At 45.1% G+C, this 15,653-nt stretch overlaps 1 protein-coding gene across 2 annotated transcripts in view; it reads right to left on the bottom strand.

Moving 5' to 3' along the window:
* Positions 1 to 14,645, bottom strand: part of hdac3 (histone deacetylase 3) — a 36,236-nt gene extending 21,591 nt beyond the window's left edge. Inside the window, exons 1-6 of one of the 2 annotated variants that reach the window (XM_060837382.1) lie at positions 14,559 to 14,645; positions 9,296 to 9,378; positions 7,143 to 7,285; positions 5,013 to 5,094; positions 4,594 to 4,650; positions 4,447 to 4,502 (exon numbers count right to left, since the gene is read on the bottom strand). In XM_060837382.1, coding sequence (XP_060693365.1) covers positions 4,447 to 4,502; positions 4,594 to 4,650; positions 5,013 to 5,094; positions 7,143 to 7,285; positions 9,296 to 9,378; positions 14,559 to 14,613 — 476 coding nt within the window. In that variant the 5' untranslated portion in view covers positions 14,614 to 14,645. The remainder of the gene's footprint in view (positions 1 to 4,446; positions 4,503 to 4,593; positions 4,651 to 5,012; positions 5,095 to 7,142; positions 7,286 to 9,295; positions 9,379 to 14,558) is intronic. The other variant, XM_060837383.1, reaches the window with a different exon arrangement.
* Between the last annotated feature and the right edge of the window lie 1,008 nt (positions 14,646 to 15,653).

Raw genomic sequence — 15,653 nt, 5'->3', positions numbered from 1 at the left:
GCACCAGAGTCTTATACAACTGCAACATGACCTCAGGACTCCGGAACTCAATTCCTCTGCCAATAAAGCCCAGTACACCATATGCCTTCCTCACAGCACTATTTACCTGGGTGGCAACTTTCAGAGATCTGTGTACATGGACACCAAGATCCCTCTGCTCATCCACACTACCAAGTAGCCTACCATTAGCCCAGTAATCCATCATCTTGTTATTCCTACCAAAGTGAACGACTTCGCACTTAGCTACATTGAATTCCATTTGCCACATTTCCGCCCAGCTCTGCAACTTATCTATATCCCGCTGTAACCTACCACTTCCTTCCTCACTATCCACAACTCCACCGACTTTTGTGTCATCCGCAAACTTGCTTACCCAGCTTTCAAGTCCTTCCTCTAGATCATTTATAAAGATAACAAAAAGCAATGGTCCCAAAACAGATCCTTGTGGTACACCGCTAGTAACTGCGCTCCAAGATGAACATAATCCATCAACTACTACCCTCTGTCTCCTTCCAGCCAGCCAATTCCTAATCCAAACCTCTAATGTATCCTCAATGCCATACCTCCGAAGTTTTAGCATTAGCCTACCATGGGGAACCTTATCGAACGCCTTACTAAAATCCATATACACAACATCTACTGCTTTACCCTCATCCACTTCCTTGGTCACCTTCTCAAAGAACTCAATAAGGTTTGTGAGGCACGACCTGCCCTTCACAAAACCATGCTGGCTATCCCTGATCACGTTATTCCTACCCAGATGTTCATAAATCTTATCCCTTACCATTCTCTCTAAGACTTTGCCCACCACTGAAGTCAGACTCACTGGCCTATAGTTGCTAGGGCTATCCCTACGCCCTTTCTTGAACAATGGGACCACATTCGCTATCCTCCAGTCCTCTGGTACTATTCCTGTTGACAACGACGACATAAAAATCCAGGCCAATGGCTCTGCTATCTCCTCCCTAGCTTCCCATAGGATCCTGGGGTAAATGCCATCAGGCCCAGGAGACTTATCTATATTCATCCTTTCCAATATTCCCAAAACCTCTTCCCTGCATATTTCCAGGGCATCCATTCTAATTATTTGTGATTCCATATTCACATCAGCAACAGTGTCCTGTTCCTGAGTGAATACTGATGAAAAGTACTGATTTAATGTCTCTCCAATCTCCTCCGCCTCCACACACAACTTCCCACTACTATCCTTGACTGGACCGATACCTACCCTAGTCATCCTTTTATTCTTGACATACCTATAGAAAGCCTTTGGGTTTTCCCTAATCCTACCAGCTAAAGACTTTTCATGTCCCCTTCTCGCTTCTCTTAGCTCCCTCTTTAGCTCCTTCCTGGCTACCTTATAACACTCAATCGCCCCTACTGAACCTTCACGCCTCATCTTTACATATGCCGCCTTCTTCCCTTTCACAAGGGACTCCAATTCCTTACTAAACCACGGCTGCCTCACAAGGCCCTTTACACCATGCCTGACTGGTACATACCTATCGAGGACACGCAGTAGCTGCTCCTTGAACACTCCCCACATCTCATTAGTGTTCTTCCCTTGAAGCCTGTTTTTCCAATCCACACATCCTAAGTCATGCCTCACTGCATCATAATTTCCTTGCCCCCAGCTATAGCTCTTGCCCTGCGGCACACGATTATCCCTCTCCATCACTAAAGTAAAAGTCACCGAGTTGTGGTCACTGTCCCCGAAGTGCTCACCTACCTCCAAGTCTAACACCTGGCCTGGTTCATTACCTAGAACCAAATCCAATATAGCCTCCCCTCTTGTTGGCCTGTCGACATATTGTGTCAGGAAACCCTCCTGCACACATTGTACAAACACCGACCCATCTAATGAACTCGAGCTATAGCTCTCCCAGTCAATATCTGGGAAGTTAAAGTCCCCCATAACAACCACCCTGCTACCTTCACTCTTTTCCTGAATCATCCTCGCAATATTATCCTCTACTTCTCTAGGACTATTAGGAGGCCTGTAGAAAACACCTAACAGGGTGACCTCACCTTTCCTATTTCTAACCTCAGCCCAAACTACCTCAGATGGCAAGTCCTCTTCCATCGTCCATTCCACTGCTGTGATACTGTCTTTGACAAGTAATGCCACGCCTCCCCCTTTTTTACCCCCATGTCTGATCCTACTAAAACATTTGAACCCTGGAACGTGCAACAGCCATTCTTGTCCCTGTTCTACCCACGTCTCTGTAATGGCCACAACATCGAAGTCCCAGGTACCAACCCACGCTGCAAGTTCACCTACCTTATTCCTTATACTTCTGGCATTGAAGTATACACACTTCAATCCACCTTTCTGGTTACAGGCACCCTCCTTAGAGATCGCTGCATTATTCCTAACCTCCCTACACTCAAGGTCCTGTACCCTAAAGCTACAGTCCTGGTTCCCATGCCCCCGCGGAGTTAGTTTAAACCCTCCCAAAGAGCACTAGCAAACCTCCCCCCAAGGATACTGGTGCCCCTCAGGTTCAAGTGTAGACCATCCTTTTTATAGAGGTCCCACCTTCCCCAGAAAGGACCCCAGTTATCCAGAAACCGGAATCCCTCCCTCCTGCACCATCCCTGTAGCCACGCATTTAACTGCTCTCTCTCCCTGTTCCTCGACTCTCTATCACGTGGCACGGGTAACAAACCAGAGACTACAACTCTGTTTGTTCTAACTCTGAGCTTCCAACCTAGCTCCCTGAAAGCCTGCCTTACATCCTCACCCTTCTTCCTACCTATATCGTTGGTGCCAACGTGGACCACGATCTGGGGCTGCTCCCCCTCCCCCTTAAGGACCCGGAAAACACGATCAGCGACATCACGTACCCTTGCACCTGGGAGGCAACATACCAAACGTGAGTCCCTGTCGCCCCCACAAAACCGTCTGTCTGTACCCCTCACTATCGAGTCCCCAAGAACAATTGCTCTACCTTTCTCCACCCTACCCTTCTGAGCAACGGGGCCAGGCTCCGTGCCAGAGGCCTGAACCTCGTTGCTTACCCCTGGTAAGTCATCCCCCCCACAAGTATCCAAAACGGTATACTTGTTCTTGAGGGGAATGACCGCAGGGGGTCCCTGCACTGTCTTCCTCCTCCCACTCCCCCTCACTGTCACCCATCTATTTTGTTTCTGATTTATAGCATCTGCAGTTTGTTTGGTTTTTAATTCAGCTTTTCTTCTTCCCAGGATTACTATCAGCCATCCCTTTCAGAATAATGATGCATGTATTATTCTTTCTCTGGGCTTCATCTATCCTACCACCACCCCAACCCGCTACACCGTTATCAACAGAAAGACCACTTGTTCCTCGTTCTGAAGGAGGGACTCAAAAGGTAAACCCTGTTTTTCCTCCACAGACGCAGACAGACCTGCTTGTTTTTGTTTCAGACATGGGCTTTTGACAAATTGAGAGGCACAAAAATAATTCTTCAATGTAACAAGCAACAGCTTTCGAATTGTATTCCGTCAGAAGTAAATGATTTGAACCACAGCGACCCAGTTCGAAACAATATGGCAAGGAGGTGAGCAATGGGTTAATGACGAAGCTAAACAGCCCCAGACACATTCCCTATAATTCAATTAGATCAGTGATGAATTTTGTCTTAATTCCATCTATCCATTTGGGTTTCTTGACCCCCACAGCTTCAAAACTGTTTTTGTTTTTGAAGGAACAGAATCCCAGATTTAAGCTACTCCCTGGATGAAGAAATGTTGCCTGACATCAGCCCTGATCAGCCTTGTTCTAAGGAGATCAGAAGCCTGAAGGAGCAGATCATGCTACCAGCTGCCTCTCATTTGGTTAGTCATGACCATGACGTCCAAGGTGTTCACCCACTCCTGGGAATGCTGAGTACAAAACACCCACAAGGTCTCTGCGAACAACTGCACTAAATTACCTAGCTGTAAGCAAATGAGGTTGAGAGAGTGGTGCTGGAAAAGCACAGGTCAGGCAGCATCCGAGGAGCAGGAAAATTGACATTTTGGGCAAAAGCCCTTCATCCAAATGTCATAGAGTCTTAGAGTCTTATGCCTGAAACGTTGATTTCCTGCTCCTGTGATGCTGCCTGGACTGCTGTGCTTTTCCAGCACCACACTGTCGACTCTAATCTCCAGCCTCTGCTGTCCTCACTTTTGCCCTGTAAGTGAATGGGGTCTAATGAAGCATGAACAATAAAATTGTTGATCCCAACTTGCAACAGGTATCGCACACTCTACAAAACGTTCTGCAGGGATCCACCATCTTTCTCTCAGGATGCCCCAACCACGTCATCAATTCGATACTTGAGAGCGCAGTCACTGGTGCAATGAAGGAATTCCAACAAACCAGACCATTGTTAACTGGGACTGTCATGTTCTTGTAAAAAGTGAGAAATATTAGCTTACAATCTCCTGCATTGTTGAAGAAAAATTTTGAAAATGTCTTACTTTAGCAATTCCAGGATTCCAATGACAATATCGTTCACATAACAGAATCCTGAAGCCTGTGGGAAGAGAAATGATTGAGAAGAGAGACTTTAGATGAAGTCCAGGTGTGCTGATCTTAGCCAGATGTTTTATCATATAACACAATACCTCAAATTTCTTTGCGTGATGAAGTCCTCCAGCCCAATTAATGGCGATATCACACACCTTAAAACAAAGTGCCATTCATCAACAGGTTTACTTTATATTTTTTTTAAAACAGACAGTGTGGATAAACAGACGAGGAAGGCAGTCAGCCAGCAGAGAGAGAGAGGGGGGGAAAAAAAGAGAGAAGGATAGAAGTCAATTAGGAAGAGGAAATAAATAAGCCAAGACACAGGGAAGTACAGACACAACGTGACTGTGAGGTGGACAAAGAAATGATGCTGACAATCCAAAATAAGGAGTGCGTAACCAGGTGACTAGACAATCAGCTTCAGGGCCAAACATACTGGCCCAATATTCAAACACTGGCTAAGCCACATAGCTGAACGAGCATGCTTTTAAACAGCTACACATGTTCGAGTTACCTTGTTGTTTAATTGTGTTGCTCCTTGTAGAGAAGCTCCTGTGTATCTTGAGCAGAACTCAAACAATCCTGGAAACACAGGACTGAAAATACAAAATAAATTTCATTCAGATTCAAGCAGCTAATGCACATTTTATTGGAAGTCTGTTACCCCTCAATGCTGGTAAAGACAGAAGTTATATTACGAAGAGTTGGCTAAGCTGGTTGTAAAAATTTCAAGTTTCACAAAGTGAAATTTAAAACTGCTAATTCCTCACCATCTGTTACTCAAGTCTACTCAACATCCAACAGATTAAAAACTGTTCCATGGAATTGAGGTCCATTAATAAGCTTTCCCGATCTTTCTCAAACACATATGTAGTTTTGACATTTATGAAGTCTCTGAATTCTTAGAAGAGACAGGAACCCATATAATAGACAGCTGTATTTGAGATCAGAGGTGTGTCAGACTAGAAGGCTGATCAGAGACATGCAATTATTTCATAGCCTAGTTGTAGTAATAGTCTTGTGGCAGGATATGCATGTGACAGTGCATGGTCACCATCAATGTGCACTGAACTCGAGTAGAGGGGGTCCTTGATTTAGATTGTCTAACTTACAAACACTCATACTTATGAATGCGAACTCATACAGGGGTGTAATTTTAAAAATCTGACATATAACCATTTCCTGCACTTAGAAACAGCTGTTTTATATTATCCTGCATTGTGTTACAACTCATATACAAATCGACTTGCGAACAGACTCAGGAACGGAACCCATTCACAACACAGGAGATAGATTGAACTGTGACTCAGCTTATCCTTCTAGCTTCTATGTACTTGTTAACCAGATTCAAGAGCCTTACTGCCCTGAGTGATGCTCAGTGATTTGGCATTCCAGGGAGTAGGTCCTTAAAAAAAAATGAGTAGGCAATTCAGTCCCTCAAACTGATTCTGCCATGACAATTGCGACTGATCTGATTATGGTTGCAATTTTACTTTCCTGCCTGCTTTGATAACTTAAACATCATTTGAGCATATTCAAGACAATGCCCCAGCTTCCCTTCTGAGGAACAAAATTCCAAAGAATGAAAACTCTTTCAGAGAAGACATTTCTTAGCTCAGGCTGAAAGTGGAGATGGCTTATTTTTGAATAGCTCCAGATTCCTCCCTGTTGGGAAACATATTCTCAGCGTCCACACTGTTAAGCACCCTCACAACCATATTTTTTTCCATAAGATCACCTCTCATTCTTCCAAACTCCAATTAGTACACTCTCAACCCATTCAAAGTTTCCACCCAAGACAATCACTCCATCCTCGGAGTCAGCCAAGTGAATCTTCTCTTACCAATCCCCTATTGTGCAAGTATATCATTCCTCAGCTAAGGCCATCACAACTGAAAATCATGTCATACACCTCCAAGACTTCTCTACATTTATACCAATTCTGCCTTGCAATAAAGACCAACATTTAATTTGCCTTCCTACTGAACTGCAAGATACTTCCAAATGTTCTGATTTGCCATGTTTGAGAACATCTTTCATAAATCTACATTTAATAAAACCTGAAGTAGAGACACATGAACTGTGCTGAAACAGCTCCTGAAAGCGTCTTTTACTCTAGTTCAAGCAGCGACTGACACTGTGTAAGTCATTTTTCTGATATAGAGGGCCAGCAATTTTTTTTTTCTTCATTCATGGAATGTGTTCATTACTGGCTTGGCCAACATTTATTACCCGTCCCTAATTGCCCAGAGGGCAGTTAAGAGTCAACCAGATTGTTGTGGGTCTGGGGTCACATGTAGGCCAGACCAGGTAAGGACACGTTTCCTTCCCTAAAGAACATTAGGGAACCAGATAGTTTACCCAACAATTGGTACTGAATGCCTAATTATCATTAGACTCTTAATTCCAGATTTTTATTGAATTTAGATTCTACCATATGCTGTGGCAGAATTTGAACTCAGGTCTCCAGCAATGTACCTGGGTCTCTGGATTAATAGTTCAGTGATAATACCACTAGGCCAAGCCCTCCCCTGAAGTGGAAACAACACTCAATATTAAAAAGACAAAAACATCCTGACTCTAGGGAGCAGTTCAGCAGTCACAGCTTGCCACTTTTAAACATACAGCCTTGTTTCTCTCTTACCAATCGTCTCCAACGTTGAAGGTGTTCAGGCTCTTTGTGAAACCCTGCATGTTGTTGGGACTCACTCTCTGCAGGAAATCTATGTAGTCCTCAGAGTGGAACCGACACATGTCATGCTGAGAGGCCTGATAGGGTTTGAACACCTGTTGGAAACAAGAAAATCATTGAGAATTTTACACTCAGGTTTGTCTACCCTCATCCCCAAGTGTCAAATGGGGAGAACACTTAAATGGAGTAACAGTACACTAACAAACACAACTAACCAGTTAATACCACATGCTTTTATCCTACTCCTTTTAAATAGTATATTACTCAAACTGGGAATGAACTGCTAGAGGAAGTGGTGGAGGCTGGTACAATTGTAAAGGCATTTGGATGGGTATATGCATAGGAAGGGTTTGGAGGGATATGGGCCGGGTGCTGGCAGGTGGGACTAGATTGGGTTGGGATATCTGGTCGGCATGGACAGGTTGGACCGAAGAGTCTGTTTCCATGCTGTACATCTCTATGACTCAATGCTCGCCAAATGACAGTAATTTTAAAAGGCAGCTCACCGCTGCCTTTACTAAGGGGCAACAACGAATGCCAGACACATCCACATCCCCAGAAGCAAAAAACAGAGCATGAGCAAATGAAGAAATTATTTATGATATTAGTCCATTGTAGTTAAATTTATCTTTTTCTGAGGAAATCCCAAAACATCTAGTCAGACTCCTGATCAAAATTTTTCAACTAAAGGGATCTGACCCAAATACATTAACTATACCTTAGTAAGATAAAGACTACTTTAATGATGTTCTACCAAAGAGTAATGCACCTTTCCATCTTTCTTTTCAAAAGCCCCAGTCACAAACATACAGCTTTTCAATTCGATTAAATATCTGGATTACTTAAATGATGTCCCTGATAAGTGGCTGCAGTGGAACCAAGCTTGCTGCTTCCAGATCATTTCCTAGTCTGACACCCCAGGCGTGAGCAATAAAGTTGCATACAAAATAAATGAAAATTTGTGTTTTAAAGTACTCTGCAAAAATATAATTTTGTGTAGTTGTTTGGACCCAGCTACGCTCTTCAATTTTACAAGTAACAGAAGGCTCAGCATCACCCCTCTCTTCCTGTTTTCTTACCCAGGGTCATCATGCATGACCACTAATCACACTGCTCCCTAAAAGGATGGAGGCTGAGCAGTCATCCTGCTGCACAATGCCCCCTTTGAAGATGGTGACTGTGTATTTACTCGCCTGCACATCACCTCCAAAGGACAGTGGGAGTTAACCCAGGCCTGTCGCCTCACGAAGCTGCAAACCTGGGGCCGGTATCTCATTCAGGTTTTGTAGCCTTTCTGATGTTTATGAAGCCTCTCTGACATCTGTCTCAGAAAGATCAAGTGCCAGGGAGAGCAAGGACAGGGCTAGATGTTGCCCAGGCCTCGGTGCCACTGTAAGGTGCAGTCTCTGATGAAGCGGAGCTTATGATGCCATCTGGTGCTTTTGCAAATCCAACAATAATCATGACCCACAGTTTGGAAAATGCTGCCTGAGCCTGTTTATGAAGGACATTTGAGGAAGGATATAGACGATTACTGGAAGAAAGATGTCATTTGAGTGGGAGGAAAATATTATGATCAACCACAATTTGGTTGGACCAAAAAGTCAAACGGCTGAGGATCCTGGGATTGTATTCATTGGAGTTTAGAAGATTAAGGGGAGATTTAATAGAAACTTACAAGATGATACGTGGCTTGGAAAGGGTGGACGCTAGGAAATTGTTTCCGTTAGGCGAGGAGACTAGGACTTGTGGACACAGCCTTAAAATGAGAGGGGGTCAATTCAGAACAGAAATGTGGAGACATTTCTTCAGCCAGAGAGTGGTGGGTCTGTGGAATTCATTGCCGCAGAGTGTAGTGGAGGCCGGGACGCTAAATGTCTTCAAGGTAGACATTGATAAATTCTTGATGTCACAAGGAATTAAGGGCTACAGGGAGAATGCTGGTAAGTGGTGTTGAAATGCCCATCAGCCATGATTGAATGGCAGAGTGGACTCGACGGGCCAAATGGCCTTACTTCCACTCCTGTCTTATGGTCTTCAGTCTGTTTTTATACTGTATATTTGATCTAATTCTATGAAACCAAGAGTTTTCAAATTATACATACCATCATTTTCTTATAGAGTCCATAATGTAGAACCAAACTGTGGGTGAGAGACAGGCGATGTGGCTTCATGGGATGCCCAGCACCTGGACAAAGATAAGCAACAGTGAGAGGGATTCTGTGGTATGCTGCCAAATCATAGGTCAGGAGGGGGACTGAGGGTTTGAAGTAGTTTGAAGTGAAAGCAAAGGTATTCAAAGAAGGTAGTCATAATGAGGAGGTGCTAGTGTTGGCCGGGGGTGGGCAAAGTTAAAAATCACACAACACTAGATTACAGTCCAACAGTTTTATTTGGAAACATTAGCTTTTGGAGCACTGCTCTTTTGTCCGGTGACTAGTGGGGTAGGGTCATAAGACACAGAATTTATAGCAAAAGATCAGTGTAATACAATTAAAACAATATATTCAACAACCTAGATTGTTGTTAAGTTTGTTCAATGTATTGTTTTGATTGCTTGACACTGTGATCATTTGCTATAACGTCTGTCCCTTATGACCCTGCCCCACTAGTTACCTGAAAGAGCAGCGGTCAGAAAGCTAGTACTTCGAAATAAACCTGCTGGTCTATGATCTGGTGCTGTGTGATTTTTAACATTAAAAGAAGGGACAGAGCACAGACTAATTCACACATAATCCTCATTCCTGCACTGTGGGTAACTCCCTCTCTCTCACCTCTTCACCAGAATCCTGAGGGATAGGATGTACATGTATTTGGAAAGGCAAGGACTGATTAGGGATAGTCAACATGGCTTTGTGTGTGGGAAATCATGTCTCACACACTTGATTGAGTTTTTTGAAGTAACAAAGAGGATTGATGAGGGCAGAGCAGCAGATGTAATCTATATGGACTTCAGTAAGGCGTTCAACATGGTTCCTGAAGGGATACTGTTTAGCAAGGTTAGATCTCACGGAATATAGGGAAAACTACCTATTTGGATACAGAACTGGCTCAAAGGTAGAAGACAGAGGGTGGTGGTGGTGGAGGGTTGTTTTTCAGACTGGAGGCCTGTGACCAGTGGAGTGCCCCAAGGATTGGTGCTCAGTCCTCTGCTTTCTGTCATTTACATAAATGATTTGCATGCGAGCATAAGAGGTACAGTTAGTAAGTTTGCAGAGGTCACTAAATTTGGAGGTTAATGGACAGCAAAGAAGGTTACCTCAGATTACAGCAGGATCTTGATCAGATGGGCCAATGGGCCGAGAGGTGGCAGATGGAGTTCAATTCAGATAAATGTGAAGTGCTGCATTTTGGGAAAGCAAATCTTAGCAGGAGTTATACACTTAATGGTAAGGTCCTAGGGAGTGTTGCTGAACAAAGAGACCTTGGAGTGCAGGTTCCTAGCTCCTTAAAAGTGCAGTCGCATGTAGATAGGATAGTGAAGGTGTTTGATATGCTTTCTTTTATTGGTCAGAGTATTGAGTACAGGAGTTGGGAAGTCATGTTGTGTCTGTACAGGTCATTGGTTAGACCACTGTTGGAATATTGCGTGCAATTGGGGTCTCCTTCCTATCGGAAGCATGTTGTGAAACTTGAAAGGGTTCAGAAAAGATCTACAAGGATGTTGCCAGGATTGGACGATTTGAGCTACAGGGAGAGGCTGAACAAGCTGGGGTTGTTTTCTCTGGAGGGTCGGAGGCTGAAGGGTGACCTTATAGAGGTTTACAAAATTATGAGGGGCATGGATAGGATAAATAGACAGTCTTTTCCCTGTGGTGGGGGAGTCCAGAACTAGAGGGTATAGGTTTAGGGTGAAAGGGGAAAAATATAAAAGGGACCTAAGGGGCAACTTTTTCACACAGAGGGTGGTACATGTATGGAATGAGCTGCCAGTGGAAGTGGTGGAGGCTGGTACAATTGCAACATTTAAGAGGCATTTGGATGGGTATATGAATAGGAAGGGTTTGGAGGGATATGGGCCGGGTGCTGGCAGGTGGGACTAGATTGGGTTGGGATACCTGGTCAGCATGGACAGGTTGGACCAAAGGGTCTGCTTCCATGCTGTACATCTCTATGACTCTGTATCGGCTATGGTCAAATGGTGGAGCAGTCCCAATAGGCTGATTGGCCTAATTCTATATGCTGCTCGGATGCTGCCTGACCTGTTGTGCATTTCTAGCACCACTCTAATCTTCAGTCCTCATTTTTGCCTGAGGAGATAGGTATCATAGCCTTAATGCAACACGTAATTTTATCCATCACTGACCAAGTTCACTAGACTTTAGAAGCATACATAATAGTCAATGGACTGAAATAAAATGATAGAGCTTTTTACAAAGGGTAGTTAAGATGTTAACTATTTCGTATATATCAAGGAGCAGCACACAGAGGTACAGCATCTGCAATTTGGTTACCTAACTGATAGCCAGCATATTATATTCAACACTTCTCCCTTCAGGAAGCTATTTACAAATCATGTTTTCCTAATTCTTGGGAAATCAGTTTTTACACAAGGGTTCCATTGGAAACATACAAACAGGAACAGGGTCTGCTCTGCCATTCAATTACATCAAGATTCATCATTTACCTCAATGCTACCTTTCTACTTATTTATTTTGGTAAATGTACAAAGCATGGGGAGATTTGCTTCTAATAAATAACCAAAAAACTCTATTACAGACATTTAGTTAAAAAATTTGACAGCATAACGTACATGTCATCCTTGGTATTTATGCCAGATTATGTATCACTTTCAAAAGAAAATGCCACAAACCAGAAGGATATATTACTACTTGTTGTGGAGGAGCCGGTGTTGGACGAGGGTGGGGTGGGGAGGGGTGGACAAAGTTAAAATCACACCACCTAGTAATAGCCCAACAGGTTTATCCATTGGAAGTACTAGCTTTCAGAGCGGTTTCTTCATTAGGTAGCTATGCTACTTGATGAAAGAGCAGTGCTCCGAAAGCTAGTGCTTCCAAATAAACCTGTTGGACACTAACCTGGTATTATGTGATTTTCAATATTGTTAATATTACTACTTGACCACATTGTTAAAATGTATTGAGGGAATGAAAAAAGGCTCTAAATACACACTGACCTTGAGAAAATCCCTCAAAAAACCTGGAAAAAAGTTTTGACCTTTCTCAACTGTACCTAAAATATGTGACCCATTCACTTAGTGCCGAAGCAAGATTCTGCAAGGTAATTTGGTAATGGCGAGAAGTTTAAAAACTCCGCACGAGCAAAAAAAGTCTCTCTCGCTATCCCCTATTTCACATTTCCCCAACTTCTGTCACTCACTACTAATATACCAAATACCATTCAACATTTGGTTAAAATTCATTCACATAATGGGTGCCAACAAGGCATCTATTGACCATCTCTAATCAACTTGGAGAAGTTGGAGTAGTGCCATCTTCTTGAATGCAACGGAGTGACTTGCTTTGACCTGACAGGCCTTAACAACTTTAGAGTCAATGCCACTGGGGTTAAATATACCGCAGTACAGACAAGGATAGCAGATTTCCTTCCTTAAGGGGCACATTAAACCAAATGTATTCACACCACTCAGGCAATTTCTAGTCACCATTGCAGATATGAAGTATTAATTCAATTAATTTAAATTCCGAGTTATTCTAGCAAAGATTTGAGATCATGCGTCTGGTTCATAGCTCCACATCCATGAATTATGGGTATCATTACTAGGGGGTAACCTGCCATATAATTTTCCTCTCTCATTGCAGCCTTGTGTGCCTAATAGTCACATATAGGAGAAAGTGAGGTCTGCAGATCAGAGCTGAAAATGTGTTGCTGGAAAAGCGCAGCAGGTCAGGCAGCATCCAAGGAACAGGAAATTCGACGTTTCGGGCATAAGCCCTTCATCAGGCTCATTCCTGATGAAGGGCTTATGCTCGAAATGTCGAATTTCCTGTTCCTTGGATACTGCCTGACCTGCTGCGCTCTTCCAGCAACACATTTTCAGCTCTAATACTCACATATACCCAACTTTGTATTGGAGTTTGTCCTTTTTCCTTCCCCATATACCCCCACATGTGGCCACTTATAAATGTGCTAATATCCCTCATGCCTCCATGTGTTCCCCATTCTCTATCCCATTCCTTTATAACTACACATGAGCCAATTAGCACACTCCAGCAACCGATTTGCGCAGTTACTACCTCTCCACCTAAACCAATTCATTGAATCCCAATGTCTCTCCAATTCTGTATGTTCCAATTTGTAATTCGTGTTCCCCCTCACATAGATACCAAACCTCTCATATCTATAAACCCCCAAAGTTTGGGAGAAGATTTGTAGCTCGGTTGCTTGTTGTTGCGGTTCTGTTCGCCGAGCTGGGAATTTGTGTTGCAGATGTTTCGTCCCCTGTCTAGGTGACATCCTCAGTGCTTGGGAGCCTCCTGGGAAGCGCTTCTGTGATCTTTCCTCCGGCATTCAACCGGAAGCAGCAGATTCAAACCACTAAAAATGCCGGAGGAAACATCACAGAAGCGCTTCACAGGAGGCTCCCAAGCACTAAGGATGTCACCTAGACAGGGGATGAAACGTCTGCAACACAAATTCCCAGCTCGGCGAACAGAACCACAACTATAAACCCCCTTCACAGCCTCCAAAATCCCTCAATATGTCCCGTCCCCGAGTCTGTACGACCCCTTCATCACATTCACCCCTATTCCCATTGCTATATACCCCCAGTTTTGCCCCTCCCCTGTCACTACATGCCTTCACAGTCTCAACATGATCCTGCCCTCCCTCCCCAGTCCCCAACACACCCGTCCCCCCAGTCCCCTACACAGACTCCCCCTTTCCCCAGTCCCCAACACACCCCTCCCCCCGTGCCCTACCCTGACCCCCCTCCCCCCCAGCCCCCTACCCTGACCTCCCTCCCCCCCCAGCCCCCTAACCTGACCTCCCTCCCCCCCAGCCCCCTACCCTGACCCCTCCCTCCCTCAGCCCCCTACCCTGACCCCCCCTCCCTCCCTCCCCCAGTCCCTTACCCTGACCCCAGTCCCCTACCCTGACCCTCCCCCCTCCCTCCCCCCAGCCCCCTACCCTGACCCCCCCTCCCCCCCCAGTCCCTTACCCTGACCCCAGTCCCCTACCCCCCGACCCTCCCCCCTCCCCCCAGTCCCTTACCCTGACCCCCCTCCCCCCCCCAGTCCCCTACCCTGACCCCCCTCCCCCCCCAGTCCCCTACCCTGACCCAGTCCCCTACCCTGACCCCCCCCAGTCCCCTACCTTCACACTCCTCCCCCCAGTCTCTGTACCCCTTACCCTTCTCCCCAGTGTTGCCCCTCCCCCCTCACTGACCGTAGTGGAAGTTGCCCACATCTGGGTCATAAAAGTACGAGACCTTCCTGGACATGGCGCGCCGGCCCGCAGCCCCGACTCCCGCCCGCCCGCGCACGCACGCACGTTCTACGTCACCACGCCCTACGTCGGACGCACGCGCCCGCTGCGTACTGGCGTCACGCCCCGCCTATGGGGGCGGGGCCAAATCTGACGTACAGGTTCCGTGATGACAGCACCGCGTGTCCCCTGGCGACAGGGTTCAAGGGGCAGGTTGGGTCCCAGCCCTAACATTGGGACCAAGGGCCAGGGCAAAGGTTAGGAGTCAAATAGAAGGGCAATGCCACATTTCGAGGTCAAAATGAGAATTCCCTTAAAGAGCCCAGGCCAGGGTCAGGGTCAAATTTAGATTCAGGGGTTAGCAATCTCAGGACCATAAGAACTGGAGTAGGCCATTCAGCCCTTTGAGCCTGACCCCCCCCCCAAAACAATGGCTGATATATGGCTCAACTTCATATACCTGTCTTTGGCCTGTTTCCCTTAATGTCTTTGCTGAACAAATATGTATCAAATCAGATTTAAAATGAACAATTAATCCAGCATCCACTGCCACCTGTGGAATAGAGTTCCAAAGTGCTACCATTCTGTGTGTAGAAATTATTGTTAATATCGCTCCTGAATGGTCCGGTCCTAATTTTTAGATTGTGCCTCCTAGTTCTGGAATCTCCAACTAGTGATAATAGGTTATCTAACCTGCCTTTCCTTGTTAATATCTTGAAGACTTCAGTTAGATAATTCCTTAAAATTCTTCACCCTCCCTATCAGCACCGCATTCATACCCCCCTAATGACAGCATTTAAAGAAGCAGCTAGCCACCACCAGCTCAAGGACAACTATGGATCAGAAATTGGCTAGCTGAAAGAAGACAGAGGGTGGTGGTTGATGGGAAATGTTCATCATGGAGCTCAGTTACCAGTGGTGTGCCACAAGGATCTATTTTGGGGCCACTGCTGTTTCTCATTTTAGTCAATGATCTGGATGTAGGCAAGGATGGGTTAGTAAATATGCGGATGACACTGAGATAGGCAGAGTTGTGGATAGTGCCGAAGGATGTTG

Source organism: Hemiscyllium ocellatum, chromosome 16 (genome assembly GCF_020745735.1).
Source record: "Hemiscyllium ocellatum isolate sHemOce1 chromosome 16, sHemOce1.pat.X.cur, whole genome shotgun sequence".
Lineage (NCBI taxonomy): Eukaryota > Metazoa > Chordata > Chondrichthyes > Orectolobiformes > Hemiscylliidae > Hemiscyllium > Hemiscyllium ocellatum.
Note: the sequence above shows the minus strand (reverse complement) of the source record. Positions and strands in the feature narration are given on the sequence as shown.